Source organism: Momordica charantia (assembly GCF_013281855.1).
Source record: "Momordica charantia cultivar OHB3-1 chromosome 1 unlocalized genomic scaffold, Mcharantia_2.0 BLBB01000001.1, whole genome shotgun sequence".
NCBI lineage: Eukaryota > Viridiplantae > Streptophyta > Magnoliopsida > Cucurbitales > Cucurbitaceae > Momordica > Momordica charantia.
Genome location: NW_028275157.1, coordinates 12,628,305 through 12,649,585, shown reverse-complemented (window position 1 = coordinate 12,649,585; position 21,281 = coordinate 12,628,305). Strand labels below are relative to the sequence as shown.

Sequence of the window (21,281 nt, the reverse complement as noted above, 5' to 3'; positions counted from 1 at the left end):
ATGTTTGAAGGTAACAAAAATTTCAACATGACCTAATTTATTCTCTAAATTTATACCGACCCACTAAAAATTATGTCAGGTAACTTTTTACATTCACATATGAGAATTGTATAATTAAAAAATGTTAAAATATAAGAGACTAAATTAAAACTTTTTAAACAATAGGGGCTAAATTGAAAAATAAATTTCCAACAGTCAGGACTAAAACATATATTTAGTAAAAAAATAATCGAGTTTAGACAATATTAATAGGCTCAGAAAATCAGATATAATCTGAAATTCAAAGTTTAATGATGCTTCAAAGCCTAAGAACAGGCCAAAGGGTACAAATAAAAAGACATGAATTTGCAATCCAATTGATGATCCTAAGAACAAGGCTATGCCAAATTTGGCAGCAGCAGACACAGCTTCATTTTCGAGGGTATTTCACTCAGATGTATGTATTGAGCAGAACATAAAGAAAACAGGTCTATATACACATGTCAAATAATGCTAAATTTGGCAGTAAATATACCATTATCTACCTCATTTCGGCTAAGATTTGAATTTACATTTCGAATTTTCGTGTCAAAAAGTTGTTACAAGACCTATACCAAGCTCCTCCGCAAGCTCGTCCCAAACTGGGAGGAGCGTCAACACAACAAGAAACACAGCCAGTGAGACTGCAGCTTTTCTCCATGTTCCAACTTCTGTAACGTCGTTTAAGCATGGCTTTTCAGGACTCCTCTAAAAAAAAGAGAAATTTTACTCGATCAGAATTTTTCATTTTTACTTTTTCAAATATAACATAAGTTTTTTTTTATAACAAGAAACAAATTTTTCATTGATAATATGGAAAGGAAGAAAAAACTTCAAGGATACAAGCTCCCAAAGGAAGTGAAAAAAGAAAAAAAAAAAAAAAAAGGCACAAAGTGTGTTTTACGAGTTTTAGTTTCAGTTCAATTTGAATAATGTTACTTTTGTAAACTTTTGAACGTTTGACTAAAAATGTTATTTCTAATTACATTACACACCTGGCATATGAGAACATACAGTCCCCAGGGAAGCGATAAAGGTCCGCCGAGCTTAAAAGAGCAGCAGGTGAAGAGAGAGTTAAATAAAATCCAAAGAATTTAAATGAAAAATCAGTGCTTTTGGTAATTGTCATAGTGAACTGAGCAAAGTTCGTAGTTTGAATTTCGTGAAGAGAAAATGAGTGACACATACCAGTCCTAGCCCAAGCAGTGTGTAAGTCGTCAAACCGAACCCGACTAAGGCACCTTTTCCAAAAGCACCCTGCAAAATCGATGATAATGAGCTTGCATAACATCTTCACTAGAATAATATTAATCCATAATACTCTCTATATATCTATATCTTGAGCCCTATAGGGATACATGGAGAAAAATCTCGAGTATGTTTGCCATTTAGGCGGGAGTCTTGGAGCTATGAGTCGACAAGAAGAAATCATTCCCTCCGTATCCCAATACCTTATTCCCTCTAAAAGAAAATGATAATGTAAACTATACTTTTTAGCACTAATGTGGCTAAATGAGAAAGTCTCTCTTAGGGCTCGCCTGGGATCTAAGTGAATTGAAGTTAAGAATCTTTTCCGACTTAAAGCTAAAGAAAGTATGTGCACCTGAATCGCTCTTCCACCATCAAGACAGCCAACTGGAAGCATGTTAAAGGCTGTTGTAGTCAGACCACACCTGATAAATAAAGAGGATTAGGACAATAATATATCTGTGATGATGTTATATCTGTGATGATGTTGAAAACAAGATATCCCTGAAATAAGAATTACCAGCCGGCTATAACAAGAGGATGAATTGCAACGGTCGCAGCGTGCATTGCTCTGGATGTTCAAAAGGTAAATAAATATATAGCTTATATCAGTAATGTACATTCAAAGCTACACATGATATCTCTGTGATTATCAATTAAAGAAAAATTTTCTGAGCATTGTGAATATTAGCAAACATTATTAAGTTATAAATTTAGTCCCTAAAGTTTGAGTGTGGTATTTATTTAGTCTCTCAAATTGAAAAGTTTAACTATGTCTCTAAACTTCTGATCATGCTTCCATTTAGCATCTACCATTAACACCATGAACCGATGCTAACATAGCCCGCCAATTAAATCCTAAGTTGGGGTCGTATGACAAATAATTAGATAGATTAATGAACATATCAATGTTCCAAATAGAAGCATAAGGGACATAATTGAATGTTTTAGGGTTTAAGACTAAGTAGACACAATGGAAACGTTTAATTTAACCGTCTAGTTTCACATAACACCAGAGGCAAATTTATTCTTTTATCTGGTATAAGAAACTAATCTTTTATGAGGAACAAGTTAATAGAGGCAAATAAGTAACATACGCATAACCAAGAGTGGCTCTACTGATGAGTCCAAGGAGCAAAGAACCTTGAAACAGCATGCTAGGGACTTGCACCAAGTCTCCAGCAGCATCTGGATTTGACGAGAGCAGGAGACCGACAGCAAACATGGAAAACGACAATGCTGCACCAGCAAAAGGACCTGCAAGTGATACGTCAACTTGGGTACTCCGATCAGGAAGAATTGACTTGAACTGTCAAACCCAAAAAAAAAACAAACAAACAAAATAATAAGAATCAGTACTGCAGGGTATAGAGCATCGTTGAAATCTTAAAACTGTATTAACTGCTGGTAAAAAAGGAGGGATGTTCTCCTTGAAATGAAACTGTGACCTTTGAATTGAAGAGAAAATATCTAGATGACAAGTTAGTAAATCTTACATTGCTAACCACAAATACAAAGGAAACACTCTAAGAAGTATTAAGTTTTAAACTAATATCCATGTGTGGCTGATTTTAAGCGCAAGGATAGCAAATATGTTTACCTGAGTGATTGCACCAAAGCTTCCAAGAGTTATATTAGGAATGAAGTAAGGGATACTAAGTTTCACTTTCTTTGGAAAAGCAGCTAGAAAGTGCCCAACTTCCTGCAAATAAATGACTTCATTAGACATAAAATTACATGTATCAGATTAGTGATTGTGAAAAATATGGATACCATCTGTAAGTATCTGGTAACATTAATTTAAAAATTAAAAAATTTTAAAAAGAACTATGGGATCTAACTTGGGCCCCTCACCAGCCAAATCCCACAGTAGATGCTGTACCAAAGGCGTTTTAGTTCTATAGAAATTATTCTCAACCAAATTGTCCCCTCCTATGGGGCCAATTTGAAACCATACTTCAAAAGCAAGGTTATGCAAGAGAAAAATAAAATACAATTTAGCAAGCAACAACGACAATCTAATGGCATCTGAAATAATTCCTAGTCAAAAAATATGTAGGTTATCTCATCTTTTATTTGCCCAAATTTTATAGCATTCTCGGAAGGTTTTTAACTGTGATTGTTAGTACCCTGTCCACAGACCCAGTTTGTCCAAAGTATATTTTTTCATCCACTGTCTGCAGTTTCTCTCTTTCTCCAATAGAATGATATCATCAATGTCATTAGTTACAATGGGCTATTCAATTTTGTTTCATATCCAAGAGTAAATCCATGCACAAATTACATTCTCAGACCTCATGTTTAGAGTAAAACTTGAAGATTGATAGTTTTCACACCTTTGATAGGTTAAGACTTAAGGAGTTACAAGAGCTCTCTCCAGTTATCTATAATTCAAAAGGGAGTAGAGAACAAAAATTATTGTTGTAAATAACACACATAGAAGCATCGGGTGCAGCCCTCTCCCTCATATCCTCATCAATTTCCCCCTCCTCAAAAACAATTCACTTCTAGCCTTTCATATTCTCCTAGAAAACTGTACTGATGACATACAACCATAGAGTAAATGGCTTTGTCTGTAAGGATACTTTGAGAAAGTCATCGAACAGAGGCAATTTAAAGAAGTACATGAAAATGTAAGTAGTAAAAAAGAACATTCAATATACAGACTCTTAATTCACAAAGCGTAAAGAGAAGGTTGTTGTGATCCTCATGTTGTGAACTAAAAATGTCATGTCAAAGAAAAAAAATACATTTTTGTGAATCTTCCCACTAAAGAACAAAGAAAATTAACAAGTAAATTATTTCACTCACATGAAATAACAAAACCCCCAGCACACCATATGCTAAAGGCAGAGCAGAATCTACAAATGGAAGTAGCAGCTCCATATCTGGCGGTTCAACAGCATTTGGATCTGTAAAGTATTTCACTACCTCTGGAGGAAGACGATTGATCTGTCCAAGTCAATGAGAAACAGTAAACTATTTACTTCAAAAGTGGCACGCAAGCAATGTATAAACCATTTAAGGAAATACATGCACACGATGAAGCAACGAAATGCATGTAGAGAAGTTACATGCACACTCGAATGCCATAAAAACACATGTTCAATGCAGCTTTAGATATCACGTTGCCAATTCATCAAATTAAGTTTATTCTTCACTCTATCTGATCTTTGAAAGTCCTATAAGTAGCTACCTGAGACGCAATTCCTAACTCCACAGAGGAGCCAATTGTTAAAAGGAACAACAACAGAGCAATAACATATTGCCAAAGTGTTGTTGGACCAGGTTCTGAGACCTCTTTTCGCAACAGACCAAAACTGATACGTGGGCCACCGCGTGGATCTGGACCTTCTGAATTTGGTTCCTCCACCATAAAAAGGTTGTATTTATCACCTGTGGCTTCAACCAACTGGCCTTGGAGTTTGGAGAATACCTCTTCTCTGTTTCCTCTTAAATTCCCGAGGAAGAGAATGCCCTCCCCAAGATCTCCAAATGGTTCTTCTTTGGTTACCCAGAAGGTAGAATAGCCAAAAAGCTTGTCCTTTATAAGTTTGACGTCAGAAGGATCAACCTTCTCGGGCCCAAGAAGTTCCATCAGTTTGAAAGAATCGACTTGGAAGTTATTGTAAGCTGGTCCAATTGGAGACAAATTCGGCGACTGAAACATGAAAGAAATTATAAATTAACAGCTCATACTTTCTTCTAAGTTCTAACATTAAACAATTTTAGATAAAGACGGCTGGTTGCCATTAGAAATGCATTAAAAGTTCAAGGCACCTTTGAGCTCGATCATAGATTCATAGGCGGCATTCCAAATTGAGAACATTGTATAGAATTTATTATGATGGTACAGTGAGATTCGGCTATAACAATTGAATAAAGTTGTGGCTTGAACTAGAGATATCACTTTCACATAACTAATAGAAATACCTATTATAACATCATATTTAGGAGAGAGCCAAAAATTTCCATACAGGGGCAAAATCTCACATTCTAACTTTACATATAAATAATCTCTCCATTCTGAAAATGTAAGGGGACAAATTAGGAGCATAATTTGCAGCATTCCAAATCTAAAACATCGTATAATAGTAATTATGATGCTATGGTGAGATTCAACTATAACAATTGAATAAAGTTGTGGCGTGAACTAGAGAGGTAACTCTTCACAAAATTGATAGGCATGCCGATTTCGACATCAAAATCAAAAGAAAACGGTGAACGATTGTACCCTGGAAGAAACCGATGGCGGTGTCGTCTTCTCGGAATCAAGCTCGCTGCTACGCCGTTCCTCAACCTCTTCAGCCGACACCGTCGCTGTCGTCGTGGTGGCACTCGACTCTTTGTGCAAGTCATCCTCTCTTTCCCCCTCGCTACGACCTTCATTATCTGAACTAAAACACAAAAACCTAGCAAAATCTCCATACGAGACCAAAAGCCTCTCCCTCTTCGACCTTTTCCCGCACAAGAAACACGAATTCCTCAACCTCCTGAACCCGAGGAATCCGATTCCCTCCCTCGCCGCACAACTCCCGAAACTCGACCGGAATTTGAAATTCGCGGCACTGAAACTAAAACTACAGCTCGTAAGAGTTCCCATTCGAACAAACCTCCCAAACACAGAAGCGGTATTCTCCGAATATGCGTCCACTCCTTAAAGGTGTTTGGCTCACGCTCAATGCAGCATTTGGAGAAATAAGTCGAAAATTTGATAAATGAAAATTAGTAGATAACGCAAGGTTATCATCTGTGTACGGACATAGAAGGTTGGAGCTCGAATGATGCTTCAATGGCGGACGGAGAAATGGGAGAAGATGAAGGGCGAGAGAGAAGTGGGAAATGGAAGATATGGCTCCGTCTGATGCGAGTGATTATCAGAATATCCGTCTGGGAAAATTCCATAATAAGAAATATCTTTTCTTTGCGGCAAAGATAGAACAAATTACAGGTAAAATATCTTTTTGTTTTGTTAGCATGATACGTAGGATGAGATTCGAACTCGTCCTCTTTTAGACGGACATAAGTGTCTCAATTTGTTGAGTTTTTTCTTTAGTACAATATGTCGAGTTGAGAAATCGAACTCACGACTTTTTTGTTGGAAATTATACCGTTAAGTTATATTTAAACTAATCGATAAGATACCTTTTCTTATTTTCTATTATTTCAAAAGTTTGATAACCACCTATTCAATTACAGTTGGTTGAAAATACGAACTCAATATTAAATTTGGCTCTTATTCACTACTAAAGTAACACGTGATAGTTAAAATGGGATAGTTAAAATGGGATAAAATAGAGAAGAAACTTAATTGGTACTCCATAAATAAATTTATTGGGCAAAATTAGAACATATATACCAAATATTAATAAAGTTTTGTTCAAATTGAGTGCAACAAATATGAGGACAAGGAATTGAAACTTCTACGTCTAAGGAATAAGTAAGGTGCTTTAGTCGTCGTCTATAAAATGTCAATAAAATATTAAAACTTTTGAAGCAATAAGCGCATTTTTTAAATAAAATAAAAAGTTCAGAAGTTTTTTTTAAAGATCCACGTGTCTTTCATCAAGCAAATGAGCCTACAACAACAATCCTCGACACTGATGTAGTTCCCTCCTTAATAGACTCCGAAGCTCAAGTTAGTAATCAGAGTAAATTAACGGTAGCAAAGAGCACATTGGAAAAGTAGTGAAATATTTTTCACTTACTCGGTGATGGTGGTGGTTATTGATTTTTATAGGTTTTCATAGGCGATCATAGAGCATGTTCCATACGTGGTGCAGCGAGACTCGTCGTTGTATGAGATTCTGACTAACGAACAAGGGCATTCTTCGGGCGCAGTAGTCGCACTGCCACCTGTCAGTCAGTCAGTCATTCCTGCAGATAGTTTGCATGTCGTAGCATGTCTCCCGTATTACGTAGCAAGCGTGCATCCCTTGTCCTCTCGTAATCGTATGTTTCATGCAGTTCGCAGTCCTCCGCCTCTAGCTATCATCCCTCAAACCTGACATGTTTAAAATATTTATTTTGGTAAATTTTCTTTTAATATTTGTCTAATTTGATTTTGCAGGTGCATTTTGTTTATTTCTTTTTATTCTAATTTATATTTTTATATTATAATCTAACTACCACCTAGTCTTCGCTATATTCGATAAACCTTTTAGCATATGTAGGTCTGGTTGAAATTATGATTGAAATATATAAAATTAAAAAAAAGACAAAATAACCAAAATAATAATTTTCTACCCGTAATATTATTATTTTTTGTCATGTTTTAGTATATAAATTCTAACATTTATTTTACTTTTAAGATTAACAATTAACATACGTATTTAACATATCTTAATCTACTAAATAACTGATAACAAAATGACAATAAAGATAAGAAAAACATTTTTTAAACTTCGAGAAGTAAGACAAATATTTTAAAAGTTCTAAAATAAAATTGAAAATTCAACCTCTAGTTAAGACATCTATTTCCGATCAAAAGGTGGTGAGTTCGAATCCCACGCCCACTCTGATATGTATAAAAAAAAAACCAATAATATATTTAGCTTAAAAATACAAACGTAAACGGGCTTTGGGCCTGAATTCGAACGCGTCCAGGCCCAGGCCCAAACCCAAACCCAGAGAAACTCGCTACTCCCTCCGCGTAAGCGAACGCGACTGCTTGGCGCGGACGCAATTGGAGCTCACGAACACGCTCTCATATCAAAAAAATCAATGGAAGAAATCTCAGAATTCGAATCCACAGAGCACGAGAGTCTCCTGCTCTTGCTCTTGCGCTTGCGCTTCCGCACAGCCCACTTCGCATAGCGATCATGGCCGCCGCCTCATTTACCCTTCTCCTCCTCCTCATCCTCTCATCGCCTCTTCTTCTCTGCCATTCCACTCACAACACCGACCTCAAGGGTATATCTCTAACTTTTCCTAGCTTCGATGTTCGTTTAATTTTTCAAAGCTTCTTTACGAGCTTTTGATGTTTGTGGCTGGTTTTGGAGTCTGTGAGGGAGGGTATTTCGTTGTGTTGGTGGGGGGAACTTGTTTTTTTTTTGAATCGGCGCGTTTTTGTGATCTTCTGGGGTGGCTGTCTTTTCGTCTCCCTGAGTTGGGATTTCGAATTGGTGCCACATTCATGCATGCAGCGGATTAGGGTTTGTATTTGCAGTTCGTTTTTTTTTGGTCGGAATTAAAATAAAAAAGAAACGAAGAAATAGTTTTTAGGGTGCCGATTGTGAGCTTTTTTAAACAATGTATTTTGGTTTAATCATCAGGTCCATCCCTTCATATAGCCATCTTTCTAAGTTGAGTGAGTTTTTTTGTTTTCCTCCCACTTTAGTTTCATATTTGATCATCTCTGAAAATTCATCGTGTAGGAACTAGAAGTGGAATTTCTCGACTTTATTACAAGAATTCCTTTAATTGTTATTTCCTGCATGTCGAATCTATTGTTTGTTTGACGATATAACGTGCTAACTGAGCATTAAATGATTTTCTTTTTTAAATACAGTTTGATCAATAAGAATCTTGTGCCTTAATTGTTTGTTATATTAATGTCCTTATCTGTTTCACTTCTTTTTGTTAACGTCATTAGATATAATCTCTACATCTCAAATGATAGGTATTGACATCGGGCACCCAGCTGAAGATGTTTTTCCATCTCCACTTTCTGGAGCCAGTGATATAAAATGTGATCGTGTTCGAATTTCTGGTCTTTCGAGATTAAAACTTGGAAGTTTTGCCAGTTCTTTTCGAGTAACTGGAGTTCCATCAGTTGCTATTCCCGAAAGACTGCATACAAAAATTCAGGTTTGTTTTCACTGGTAAGTGGAGTTCCCTAGTCTGATATTCAGTGCATCCTTCCCTCTCCCACCTCCCCACTACATCTGCAATAAGAGAGATACTTGCATTGTTTGAAAAAGTCAAAGGCTAGGCAGCATCAATGTGTTCTCCATCGGAAATGCAAAGCTTAAACCTCAGTATAAGTATAAAATATATAACCATGCATCATTTAAACAAAGGATTATATGAAAGTTCAAAAGAGTCTCATGTCCATCAATTGTAAATGTCTTAAATCGTTCTTGATAGAATCTACTTCTTTAATTTTTGTTCCTTGTTTTTCTTATATTTATTATTTAGTGGCAAAAAAACCGGCAAGTTACTGCAAGCTATGTTGTATTAATATACATGCTTAAGTGGACATTTATAATTCAAAAGTAGACATCCAGTTCTTATTCTTCTTGCTATCACATGAGGCATAAAGCCTCTACGTCTGAGTGCATTCTGATGGAGGTGGTGCCTCTGGTTCTTATAAACTTGTATACGAGGACGAGGCACTACATACTAGCCTCTTCTGAAGCAAGGAAAGACATAAGTTTTGGTGCTTAGAATTTGTGATGTTCTTGGGGAGTCACAAGGGATAAGATTCAAAGTCTTTCTGAAAAATGAATACTAGTGCGACTACAAGTGAAATAATTGGAATCCTTTTATCTTATGCAAAACCTACTTCAAGACAAAATTTCTAATACTTGTCACTGTAAACTCTGCAGGAACAATTCACTTGGATTGTGCCAGTGTGAAGATGATGAGTGGAAAACTTTTCAAAAGGGATTATGGAGCTCCTCCATGTCTCCTTATGAAGTCAGATATATTGATGTTAAAGTTATTAATGGCACGCCTCTGAGTGGTCCAGTCACAATTGCTATTGAAGAAGGTATATATCTCATGGGCTGTTGAGCTTCCTCAGTCTTAACTCTCAAGTGATTCTACTTGTATGTTAATTTGTTTTTCAATTTCGTGCAGATTTTCAACAGTGGCGCCTATTGTGTCTAGTATTGGGGTTTATGTTGCTTCTGCTAGCTCCTGTTGTCAGCAGCTGGGTTCCTTTCTATTACAGCAGTTCGATGTTTATTGGAATTTTTCTCGTCATCTTAATTATTCTTTTTCAGGTACAAGAATAACTGTCATTTTTCAAATATGTAGTATATGCACAGATAGTTTGTTTTGAGTGTTTGGTTGTATACCTAAATCTTTCAATGGGAATTTGACGGTGGGGTTGATGCTAAAAGTTAACATGCGGCTTGAGTTTTTTATTTTCTTGTAGTTAGTGGGATAGATCGTAATAATGACATTTGTGAAGCTTGATGGAAATTACTGGGTTATTTATTAATTCTGGAAAAAAATTACTGGGTTAGTTTGTTTTTATTTTCTTACAATATTTTCTCCCCCCTACTGGTTTGTTAATTATGCAGGGAATGAAGTTGTTGCCAACTGGAAGGAAGAATGTCTTTTATCTCACTGTATATGGATCGGTGGTGAGTATATCATTATAATTTGTGCCGTTCTTTCAATGAAGCATTCCTTGTAACTTACCTCCATCGGTTTTTCCAGCTTGGAGCGGGATCCTATCTTGTTCACTATTTTGCTATGATAGTAAATTCGATTCTTCTCAGTTTTGGACTGAGAGAGGAGATGCACAATCCTGTAAGTCCCATCTCCCCTTGTTTTACCTTTTACTGCATTTCAAATGAAATTCTTTAATTTATCTCTAGAGTGCATGCTTACAATGTATTGGAGTTTATTACCTCACATGTTGGATAAGCTTATATTTTTCCTTTCTTTTATACTGCCACACACACCTTTTATTATGTTTTCCTTGCAATCTTTTGGTGTTTGGAACCTATAGTATTATAAAGAAAATAAGGTATGTGACGCTTGTGTCAGTGCTTATTTTTGTTTAGAGGGTCATCTACTCATTTCTATAGAGGAAAAAGAATGGAAGAGCCATATTCTTATCCAACCACATGCATGAGATAGTAAAATGGAACTATGGTTAAGATGAATGAGATATGTGGTACACAGAAAAGAATGTGAACCTTTCATTTAATCTAAGATTATTGACATATTATTCTAATCTTATTTTTCTTTCTTTATATTGATGTATGCGCTAATCTTTACCCTTCTTTCTCATATGTTTACACTTTACAGGTTGCCATCTTTTTATTTCTGGGAATCGTCCTTTCTGGAGCTGCTTTAGGATACTGGATTGTCAGGAAGTTTGTTATCAAGGATGGAAATGTTGATGATGGCGTGGCCCAGTTTGTAAAATGGGCAATGCGTATTATTGGAGCCATATCTATCTTTCAGGTATGTCAATCCTTCTGTGTCTTGGATGCATGCTATTTTTAAACTTTGAATTAAGAATTTCATTAACCCAAAAAAATTATGGAAGGAAAAGAGGGGGAATCGTTATGAAGCTGAGTTATTGGTGTACCATTTGCAAATAATTTTATGATTGTATACCTTTTTATGAGTTCCAGCTGGAGTAATTTTTTTCCAAGTTCCTTTGAAGATTTTTTAATCTCAAGTATTTAACTGTTATGTTTCTTAAATCTTAAACATAAAATGGTCAAGTGCTTAACTGTTCTGTGGTTCATTTATCTCAGAGTACCCCTGATGCTCCTTTAGCACTTGTGGCCTTTGCTTGTTGTTGGGCCATCTGCTATCTTATCTCTTCTCTGATGCGGTGTGTTACAATGTAAGTTATTTCCTATTCTATCTATTTTAAGTGGTGCGCTTCGATTTAAGTTTAATATTTGCTTGCCTTTCTACTTCCTTAACATGTTGAAAGCAGATAATTTCTTGTTAAAGATATTTTTTTTTTGCAGCAATATTGGTCATTTTACATCTAGGACAATTAAAAGTTTTAACTTGTCCCATTTTTCATCCTAAATGTTATAAGAAATAAGTATGTTTAATGAATCTCCGGAAACATCTCCCTTCTATAACTTTTATCTTTAGCAATAACAGTGGCTTCTTATTACTTCCTTGAAAAACAGGTCAAGTAAGTGAATCCTGCTTTAGTCTTGTATCTATTGGCGAAGGCCTAGGCCTGATTAAGTCGTCTATTGTACCAATGGTACTGTTTAACTTCTATTTATTCCCTTGTACTAGTTGCCCTTGGCCGGGTTCCTGCTGCCCGGCCCTAGGTTAACTTATTCTCTCTTATGTTGTGTGTGTTCTGAATGTGATTTCTTAAATATTTATAAGAAAATACCCATCGGATCATCATCACCTAAAATTCTTTTATTCTTGTTAGGGATCAATCATATTCTGGATCTGGTAGCCCTTGGCAACCGCAGAATAAGCAGATGGTTGGGAAGCAGATTCGTACCGAATTCCTTAGCCGATCAAGCCCTCAAGACAGGAGATGGAGAACTTCCAATAGCCACAGCCCGGCTTGGTCTAATTCACCGGTTAAAGGTGCTGTTTTCTGTTAGCTGTTTGATTTATTGCTTAATTCACCTGAGCCATTTTTTGCACATGTTGACTGTCTTCCGTAGCAAACAAATTGAGGGTTCTGCCTCTTACCATTTCCATTATCTGGTGTTTTACTTGCAGGCGTGATTTTGCCATCCTCCGGGATGCAAAATCAGGACTACTACTCAACCTTCCACAAGACCCGCAACCGAAAGAAGTTCACAAAGAAAGCCTGGGATGATTTCACTAGAGATTCGACCCGACAAGCATTGGCAGAGTGGGCATCGTCCCCCGAATTCACAGATTGGATCATGGAGCATGCTGACAGGATTCAACTGCTCCCAAGTGATACTTCAGATGAAACTGTTGGAAGCGAATCTGATTCAACCAATGAGAATGTTGTTGGTAGTGGCAGTAGGTTCAGCTTTTTAAACTGGTAGAGGCTAGGTTTCTGTATCTGCTAACATGGAGAAGGATAGGGTAAGATCATCAGGTTCTTAGTTAGGAAATTTGATTCTGTTGGTTGAGATGAAGCAAGTTTTGCGAATTATCCCGAACCACACGTCTAACAGCTAGAGTTGTCTCATAGATTAGGTCGACTTGCGAAACTGCTATCGTGGCATGTGAATATGTCGACTTGGCTCGACACAACACAACACAACACGAGCATATCACTCATTGTGTTTCATGTTGTTGCCACCTACAACTGCAACCCAACATGTTTATATAATGTGGGATAAGCCATGGTGCAACACAGTTTACGACTCCTACGAGACAGGGGACGAGGCAGGATGTGTCCGACACCTCTACAAACAGCTGATGTTACATTTGTTTTAGGCACAGCAGAAGTTATATAGCTTCCAAGTTGAGTTTTGCTGTACTGTCTGAATATATATGGGAATAGATGGTGCTCCTTCTGTTTGCTCTCTTTATTTCTTTTTAGGATAGTAATCACTTTTTCAGCAATAATCTTAATTGTAAGATTGTTCTTTTGTAATATCAATCATTTAAATATCGAAAATGTTTAGTATATCTCATTATTGTTGTTTTTATTTTTTCTTGAGGGATTAGAATTCTTTATGGGATTTGACAGGAAATGTATGTAAATTTAAGGAACTTGAATTTTATCAAAAGAAAAAAATGTTACACAAATGAGAACTAGGAATTAGAATTAAAATTAATTGGAAGGGAACATTTTTTCCTCGATGACAACTAGAAAACTTTTTAAATTGGAAAATTTTTACTGGAATAAAAAATTTATTGATGTTTATAAAAGATGTCTGAATTGGAATAGGAATGAGGAAAAAAAAATCAATTTTAGACACTTTTTGAATAAATAAAATGTTAAAAAACACTTTTCATCGTGTAATAATGATTTACTTCTTGAGCTTTGTAGAATCACTAACAAATTAATATACTAAATTGTTATACAATAAGAATAATTATGTTGGGATTTTTTGCGGTAGAAATTAAAATTTCTTAGCTAAATCGTTATTTCAATAGGAATAAAAAACCAAAAATATTTTTTAACCAATAAAATGTGAGTACATGGATAAAAAAAAATAGACTTTTTAGAAACTATATAAACTAAAATAGGATTTAATATATTTCTATGTAAAATTTATATTCATAACTACCATTCATATAATTTTGTAATTTTAAATTAAGAGATCAAAATAAATTTTTGTGAGCTAAGCGATTTATTGATATTTTATAAAGCAAGACGGACTCTTCTTTTTCGTTTTCCACAAACTCCCATTGCCAGAAAAAAAGAGAGAAGAGAGAGAGAGAGAGAGAGAGAGAGAGAGAGAGAGAGAAGAGACTGAAGATTGAAAAAGAGAGGCGATTAGTCATTTTCCATTCCACAGAATCAATCCTTCTCTCCCAAATTCTTCAATTTCATCTTCTTCTGCAAAATCTTCGGCAGAATCTTCAGACTCCATCTCGTCGCAGCCTTTCAGGTTTTCTCTGTTTCGTTCAGGTTCGTTGTCCCGACCTAGGGTTTTGATTCTACGTCAAATCCCATGAGCATCTCATTTCCGCTGCCATAGCACGATGTACTCCCCGAACAAGAGCCCGTTAGCTTCTCCGACGAGCTCCCGGTCTGTTACTGAGACTATTAATGGCTCCCATAACTTTGTGATCAAGGGTTATTCTCTGGCCAAGGGGATCGGGGTGGGAAAGCATATTGCGAGCGAGAATTTTACCGTGGGAGGTTACCAGTGGGCCATTTACTTCTATCCTGACGGGAAAAATCCTGAGGATAATTCGGCTTATGTGTCAGTGTTCATTGCCCTGGCGAGCGAGGGCACTGATGTGCGTGCGTTGTTTGAGCTGACTCTGGTGGACCAGAGTGGTGATGGGAAGCACAAGGTGCATAGTCATTTTGATCGCTCGCTCGAGAGTGGGCCTTACACGCTCAAGTACAGAGGTAGCATGTGGTAAGAAATCTCTCTGACAAAATTTCTCCTTTTTTGTTGGCTTTGGATGATATGAAACCATGGGTAACGGTTAGTTTCATGATGTTTGGTCAATTATTATTCGTTTTGTTGTCTTGAGGTCAAATGTCCAATGGATGTTTTGGAATTTTAGATTTGCAATACATGGATAAGGATTTCTTCCTTTTATCTCAATATTGATAGTTAAAAGAGGCAAGGATGCTCTTGCAACGATTTTTTCTATTTGACGCATAGTGAAATTTTCAAATCACAATGATGAACTCAAGATCCTTTGTAATGTACATTTGGGATAGACGATAATAATACATGGGATTTGGTTTATTGTATACTCTGCGGTCTGTGTGCTAACTGCTAAATACCTATCAGATTAGAGAACTATGTGTATTATTTATCATCTTTGTTTCCCAAGAAAATTACCAGATTTTGAACATAAAAGACATGAGGATCAAGTGTTGAAGAACACGTGATTAAATAACTGAAATGGTCCTTCTGCTCTGTGACTTGTTTTTGCGTTTTTGGTTTTGGTTTTGGTTTGCACCCCTATTTGTTGACCTATTTTTGGAGTCTTTTCCTACCAAAAGAATGAAAAACTTTTGAAGTGTGCAATGCAAGATCTTCCTTGGGTCGTGGTTTGAGAGGAATAAGTATCTTGAAGGTGCAAATGTAAGAATTGAGAAGTAGTTTGCGTAGGAGTGGTATTTTTTGAAGGTAAAGAAATGTCTGGTTAAGGTCTTGTGCTTCTCTTGTTCTTGGTGAGCTTGTGGGGGAAGATTATATCATAGCAGTGACTTTGAGAGCTTGAGTCGATTGATTTATTTATTATTTATTGGCTAGAAAGGTCTCCAGTCTTGAACTCAATAAGCGGAAACTACGTTGGTTGCCCTTAATATTGACAAAATAATGGCGGAGAATAAGTCAGTCTTTAGGAAGAAATCCCTTGATTAATGGACTTTTTCTGGCATACCAATTACTATTTAAGGAATTTCATTTAGGTGGTTAGAGGAAAGGAAGACAACTCTCATCTTGCTAAATGGAGCTTAGTCTCTCTATCTCATTTTTTTGGGGGGGGGGGGGGGGTGGGTGTTGTGTTTGGAGAAATTTTCAAGTCTAGAAATATTTCCTTGGTCTTTAAGTGGGTTTGACGTTTTCCTCATGAGAAGGACTCCTTATGGTTTATGATAATTGTTAGCATTTATGGGATTGAGGATAAGAGCTGGTTCAATAGGGCCAAGTCCAATGCAAGGCGCCCCTGGAATTTCTTCTCTAAGTCCAAAGCCTTGATGGTAGATTTCTTTCAATTCATAGTTAGGCAAGAAAGTTCCTTTTTTGGTGGAAAACACTTAGCTGTCCCACAGCTTCTTAATATGTTTCCGTCCCTGTATAATGTAATTGAGTCCAAAGATAAGATAGTAGAGTGGATTGTGCAGAAATTCTCTGAAGGGGGCTGGATTATTAGATGGAGGAACTTCTCAGGTAGTGAGGTTGCTGACTGGATTCCTTTACTAGTGTGTCTCATGGAGGGTCTGGGAAAAGAGATCATCCATCATACTCACAAATCAGTTTGCAAATGATACAATCATCTTTTTACTTTCGAAGGTAGATAAGAATATGGTAATCAATCAAAAATATTTTTTTTAGAAAAAAGTGATGAGTACTCTCTGACAGAGGCATGAAAGAAAAACTATTTCTTCCATGCAGTGTACTTTGTTTTAGGGAGAAGGAAATTACTTTTCATTGGAACTTGGAAGTATAAAAAATAACTAAAAAACAATTCACAAAAATTACTTCCATCTAGCGTACTTTTTTTTTAGTTACTTTTTATACTTCCAATGAAAAGTAGTTTCCTTCTCCCAAAAAAAAGTACGCTAGATGGAAGAAATTCTTGTGAGTTTTTCTTTCATACCTCTGTCAGTTAGAGGATTTCTCATCATTTTTTCCTTATAAAATATTGTCTTTGATTAATTTCTTCGATTATCAAATAAGAGAAGAACTTTCAGAATATGGTTTAGACCAACGTATCATTTCTTCTCCTAATGCTTAAGAAATAGTTAGATGTCTTTCACCCTCAAAATTTATTATTCCGTCTTATATATTTTATTTTCCATATTAATATATTTGCTCGCGGTAATTGTGACCTGTCGGGAGAATCGATGACTACATCAAAGAGGCCCATAATTTTTTAAAAAGTAAATAACTAAATAAAACTTTTGACACTTTAGTTCAAATGTTCGGCTCATGTATATTGTACTTAACAAGTGGAGAAAATTTTCAGTACTGGGAGTATGTTCCATTTATTGTCAGCCACCTCAACATCATTTAAGAATGATGTGGAGTTCACCAGCACTAAATAAATGATTTAAAAAGGAAAAGTATGACTATGATGTGAACAAAGTAAGTACCAAACCAATTCTAGAAAATTTCCCTAACAAGTGTATGAGTATGATACATTCTCAAATGTTAGATGTGTATCTAATTTGTTCTACTAGTGTTCAATAAATGTCTATTGTGCTTAGCAAGAGTCCCACATGTGTCCAACAAGTGTTGTAGTGTTGGAGATTCCGATACATGTTAGACTCATACATATTATTTGAACTAGCTCTTATGTGCTTCATAGATCTATTGGTTATGCAAGAACTCTCTTACTTTTTACTAGAGAGAATACTAATTGACTATGTGATCTCCAAGGCTTTTGCTCTCTTTGCTGCCTACTACTATGGTAACAAGTTGATAGTGAGGGTAGTGAATCCAAACGTATGGACTACCATTAACTTTTCCCTTTCCAGCTCAGTCCTTGACTCATTTTAGAACAAAGTGAATTAACTACTAATTAACCTTTGTCATGTGTTTCTCCTGCACTTGCCTCTTGATAAGCCTCCACTTGCCGTTGGATATATATTAAAATGCATGATCCTATAGCTTGGAGCCTGAAATTCAAGTTTGAGGTGGAACAATTGAACAAATATATCAAAGGTTTTGTAATTTTGAAAAGCTTACTTTTCTAAAAAAATTCCCCGAAGGTTTATTCACCAAATGGAATCATATGCAAGCTCTTTTTTATTTTATTTTTTATGGTTTATGTAGTTTTATTATAATTTTTTCCCCTTTGGTTTCAGGGGCTACAAACGCTTCTTCAGACGGACTTCACTTGAGACATCAGTTTTCCTTAAGGATGATTGCTTGAAAATCAATTGCACTGTTGGTGTTGTTGTGTCTGGAATAGACAGTTCAAGACTTCACTCCATCCATGTTCCTGAGTCTGATATTGGAGCTCATTTTGGTACATTATTGGAAAATGAGGAGGGTTCAGATGTTACTTTCAATGTGTCTGGGGAAAAGTTTCGTGCTCACAAGCTAGTATTGGCTGCTCGATCTCCTGTTTTTGAGAATGATTTTGTGAACATGATGGAAGATGACAGTGATGAAATTCTTATCACAGTAATGGAACCTAGGGTTTTTAAGGTGGATTCTCTAAAGAATTACTACTTTGTCACCTTAAATATTTTATTCACTTAACTAGTAGCAGATCAGATCCAATGTGCCTCTTCCCGTTTGCTGACACTTTCTCCCATTTCATCTGAGCAGGCTTTGCTGCATTTCATTTATAGGGATACTCTCCCAGAAGATGACGAGTTCTTGGAAGCAAGCTCATCTTCAGTTCCGTCCATATCTGATTCATTACCTGCAAAATTGTTAGCTGCTGCGGATAAATATGATTTGCCCAGACTTAGATTGATGTGTGAATCTGTACTCTGCAAGGACATATCTGTGAACTCCGTATCCCATATTCTGGCCCTTGCCGACCTCTATCATGCTGCCGATTTGAAGTCTGTTTGCCTAAAATTTGCAGCTGAAAATCTAGTTGGTATGTTTTTGGATGATTTCGTTGAAGAATTACCATTCTATGGATAGCAATTTCAGCAGCTAGAATTATAACATAGTGCTTTCCGGTAATCTTTCTTACATTTAACATGCCTGAAATACATATATTCCGGTGGTATAGTTGAAATTTGTGTCTGCTGTGTCATTTGTTTCTGTGAATCAGTCTGCTGAATATTTGTCTTTTAGGTGACATGGAGACGCTTTACTTTTCTAATTAGGATTGCGCCAGTGTGCCCGGCTGTTTTTTCTTCTTCACATCTTACAATCGGTCGAAGATACTCAGTGATTGTTGGTGTGCATCTTCCTAAATAAATGCTATAGATGGTTGTTTGGTGGATTAACCACAGTCACTATTGTTGTGTTTTTCTATTTATCTTGTAAATTGTTAATAATATAGGATTCGATAGAAGATTGGATTTTAGGATGCAGTGTTGTCTGCCTAAACTTTTGCCTTTTATTTCAAGGAAAACACTGGTCACTATTGAATTTTCGCTTCACAAGTGGAATAAGAATCTCAAGAAATTAGGAATTTTTTCTTTTCTTCCCATGTTAAGAGTCTGACGTGTGGATGAACTGTTTTCCAAAAGGAAATATTATAGGCCTCCAGGAGGAAGAATCGCAAGTTGTCTAATCAAACAGGGTTGTTACAGGGCTATCATATAATTAGCGACTCCGTGTAAATATAGGGGTGTAAGTCTGTTTGTTCATACATGCTAGGTTTCAGTTCGGAAGGCCGAATGGTTCGGTTCGGTTTCATGGCTATTATATAAATTAATAGGGCTCTTGGGCAGGCATGTACTAGTGGAGTGAGGGAAGGGCGATTTTGTGTGACGTGTAGTGTGGGACTACATTATGGAATTATGTTACCTTAAGATAAATAGGGAATGTCATAAGGCGGAGTCTCGGGGGAGGGTTTTCAGGCCTCTCGAAAGCGGGATAGGGCTGTATTATCCATTCTTCCTACTGTTAAGATAGTGGATACCATACTATTCTGGCTGTGCTTTATGATCAAAATACAAGCCCCAGGATATGCATTACTTGGAGACTGTCTTTTCTTTCTTCTTCTTCTTCTTCTTCTTCTCATTTTGGATGTTATCAACTTCTTTTTGTTCATAATTTCTGATTGTCCTAAGGTTTGATGCAGCCGTAATGCAATCTGATGGCTTTGAGTTCCTCAAAGAAAACTGCCCATTGCTGCAGTCGGAGCTTCTGAAGACCGTTGCTGGGTGCGAGGGCGAGGAGCTCAGCGGAGGAGGAAAGAGTCGAAGTGTGTGGGCTCAATTCTCGGACGGTGGGGATACAAACGACAGGAGCGTGAGGCAACAGACATGGGAAAATGGAGAAAGGAGTCGGAACTTGTGGGTGCAGCATTCAGATGGCGGCGACGCCTGCATTCGAAGTCCGAGGCGAGAAGGTTAACACACATAATTTGGCAACTACTATTGTGGTTTTGTATTATAACATTTATGAAATGAACTTGAGAACTGAGAAAAAAAAGAGAAGATGTTTAGCAGTAGAGAATGTAAAGGGGAAAAAGCATTTGCTGATGTTGTGGTTTATCTGTTGTATGTGGAAGCAGAAAATTGAGATTGTGCTCTTGACTAAATTGCTTTGGCAAAAAGTCATAAATCTTTGTAATGGAATGTTGCTTGACTGAATAAAGCTTTACTTATTCAGAACTAAATGGGACAAAACTAAACTGACATTTACGTGATTTTTAGTTTGTTCCATGCCGACGTGGACTTTTCACTTGAGATTCTGTATTTTTTTAAAATTCATTTTGATTTCTGTACTCGTAAAAAAGTTATTATTTTGGTTCGTTCATTTTTATTTTATATTATTTCTTTAATTAGAATTTATATTATTTCTTTAATTAGAATTCTATGAATTTGTATTAAAAGGTTTTCACATGTGTGTTAAACTTTTGTAAATATAAACTAAAATGGTCAAATTTGCTTTTTTTACTAACTATTAAATAATTTGAGATCTGCCAACACTCCCAAAGATTCTCTTTGATTTTTTTTTTTTTTTGTCATTTTCTTGTTTGCAAAGTACATCATAGTGCACAAATTGGAATTGAAGACTATTTAGTTTAGTATTTGTCAATACTTACCCAAGTTATATCCATCCATTTTTGATGCTCTCTATATTATTTTATTATTTTCTTTAATTATATAAAAAAAACAAAATGTAAAGTAAAAAACTATGGAATAAAGTTTCATTGATATATTGATATTTTCATAGTTAGAATGTTAAAGAAATGTAAAAATATCAAGAAATATTAGGAATGTTGAACTCATAAGTTAGTTTTATATATACAAAAATAATATCCCAACAATCTGAACCAACTATAGACTAAAAAAGAAGTTAATGAGAAAATTGAAATTTAATCAATGATAAATAAATTAAAAAATGTTT

At 36.0% G+C, this 21,281-nt stretch overlaps 3 protein-coding genes across 6 annotated transcripts; 2 read left to right on the top strand and 1 right to left on the bottom strand.

The window, feature by feature from the left end:
- Positions 1–360: 360 nt before the first annotated feature.
- Positions 361–6,171, bottom strand: EGY1 (Peptidase M50 family protein). The gene is made up of 10 exons (XM_022298830.2): positions 5,501–6,171; positions 4,463–4,927; positions 4,078–4,218; positions 2,867–2,968; positions 2,364–2,575; positions 1,787–1,837; positions 1,622–1,691; positions 1,207–1,275; positions 1,014–1,064; positions 361–726 (listed from the first exon to the last, which is right to left on the bottom strand). The coding sequence occupies exons 1-10, from the start codon at positions 5,867–5,869 to the stop codon at positions 568–570; spliced, it is 1,689 nt and encodes a 562-aa protein (XP_022154522.1). The 5' UTR covers positions 5,870–6,171; the 3' UTR covers positions 361–567.
- Positions 6,172–7,938: 1,767 nt separating this feature from the next.
- LOC111021730 (guanosine-3',5'-bis (diphosphate) 3'-pyrophosphohydrolase, putative (DUF2215)) lies at positions 7,939–13,557 on the top strand. Its single transcript, XM_022298765.2, has 10 exons — positions 7,939–8,178; positions 8,888–9,089; positions 9,816–9,979; positions 10,069–10,214; positions 10,518–10,580; positions 10,657–10,749; positions 11,254–11,412; positions 11,712–11,803; positions 12,365–12,528; positions 12,667–13,557. Exons 1-10 carry the CDS (start codon positions 8,088–8,090, stop codon positions 12,963–12,965), a joined length of 1,473 nt encoding a protein of 490 aa, XP_022154457.2. The 5' UTR covers positions 7,939–8,087; the 3' UTR covers positions 12,966–13,557.
- Positions 13,558–14,269: 712 nt separating this feature from the next.
- BPM4 (BTB-POZ and MATH domain 4) lies at positions 14,270–20,547 on the top strand. Of its 4 annotated transcripts, none has more exons than XR_002602871.2 (5): positions 14,270–14,966; positions 18,098–18,443; positions 18,567–18,846; positions 19,050–19,155; positions 20,008–20,167. XR_002602871.2 is itself a non-coding variant. In XM_088119388.1 (4 exons), exons 1-3 carry the CDS (start codon positions 14,581–14,583, stop codon positions 18,891–18,893), a joined length of 1,059 nt encoding a protein of 352 aa, XP_087975514.1. In that variant the 5' UTR covers positions 14,270–14,580; the 3' UTR covers positions 18,894–18,931; positions 20,008–20,167. The 4 variants fall into 4 exon arrangements, 2 of the variants coding, with proteins under 2 accessions (XP_087975514.1, XP_022154458.1); XR_015788686.1 differs by having other exon boundaries at positions 18,567–18,931; XM_088119388.1 differs by lacking the exon at positions 19,050–19,155 and having other exon boundaries at positions 18,567–18,931.
- Positions 20,548–21,281: the final 734 nt, after the last annotated feature.

Coding starts and splice junctions, on each gene's coding strand:
- BPM4 (XM_022298766.2), top strand. CDS start 14,581: ATGTACTCCCCGAACAAGAGCCCGTTAGCTTCTCCGACGAGCTCCCGG. Junction 14,967..18,097: donor AAGTACAGAGGTAGCATGTG/GTAAGAAATCTC, acceptor CTTTGGTTTCAG/GGGCTACAAACGCTTCTTCA. Junction 18,444..18,566: donor TGGAACCTAGGGTTTTTAAG/GTGGATTCTCTA, acceptor TCATCTGAGCAG/GCTTTGCTGCATTTCATTTA.
- EGY1 (XM_022298830.2), bottom strand. CDS start 5,869: ATGGGAACTCTTACGAGCTGTAGTTTTAGTTTCAGTGCCGCGAATTTC. Junction 4,928..5,500: donor CGCCATCGGTTTCTTCCAGG/GTACAATCGTTC, acceptor TTCATGTTTCAG/TCGCCGAATTTGTCTCCAAT. Junction 727..1,013: donor TGTATGTTCTCATATGCCAG/GTGTGTAATGTA, acceptor TCTTTTTTTTAG/AGGAGTCCTGAAAAGCCATG.
- LOC111021730 (XM_022298765.2), top strand. CDS start 8,088: ATGGCCGCCGCCTCATTTACCCTTCTCCTCCTCCTCATCCTCTCATCG. Junction 10,581..10,656: donor TCACTGTATATGGATCGGTG/GTGAGTATATCA, acceptor CGGTTTTTCCAG/CTTGGAGCGGGATCCTATCT. Junction 10,750..11,253: donor GAGAGGAGATGCACAATCCT/GTAAGTCCCATC, acceptor TACACTTTACAG/GTTGCCATCTTTTTATTTCT.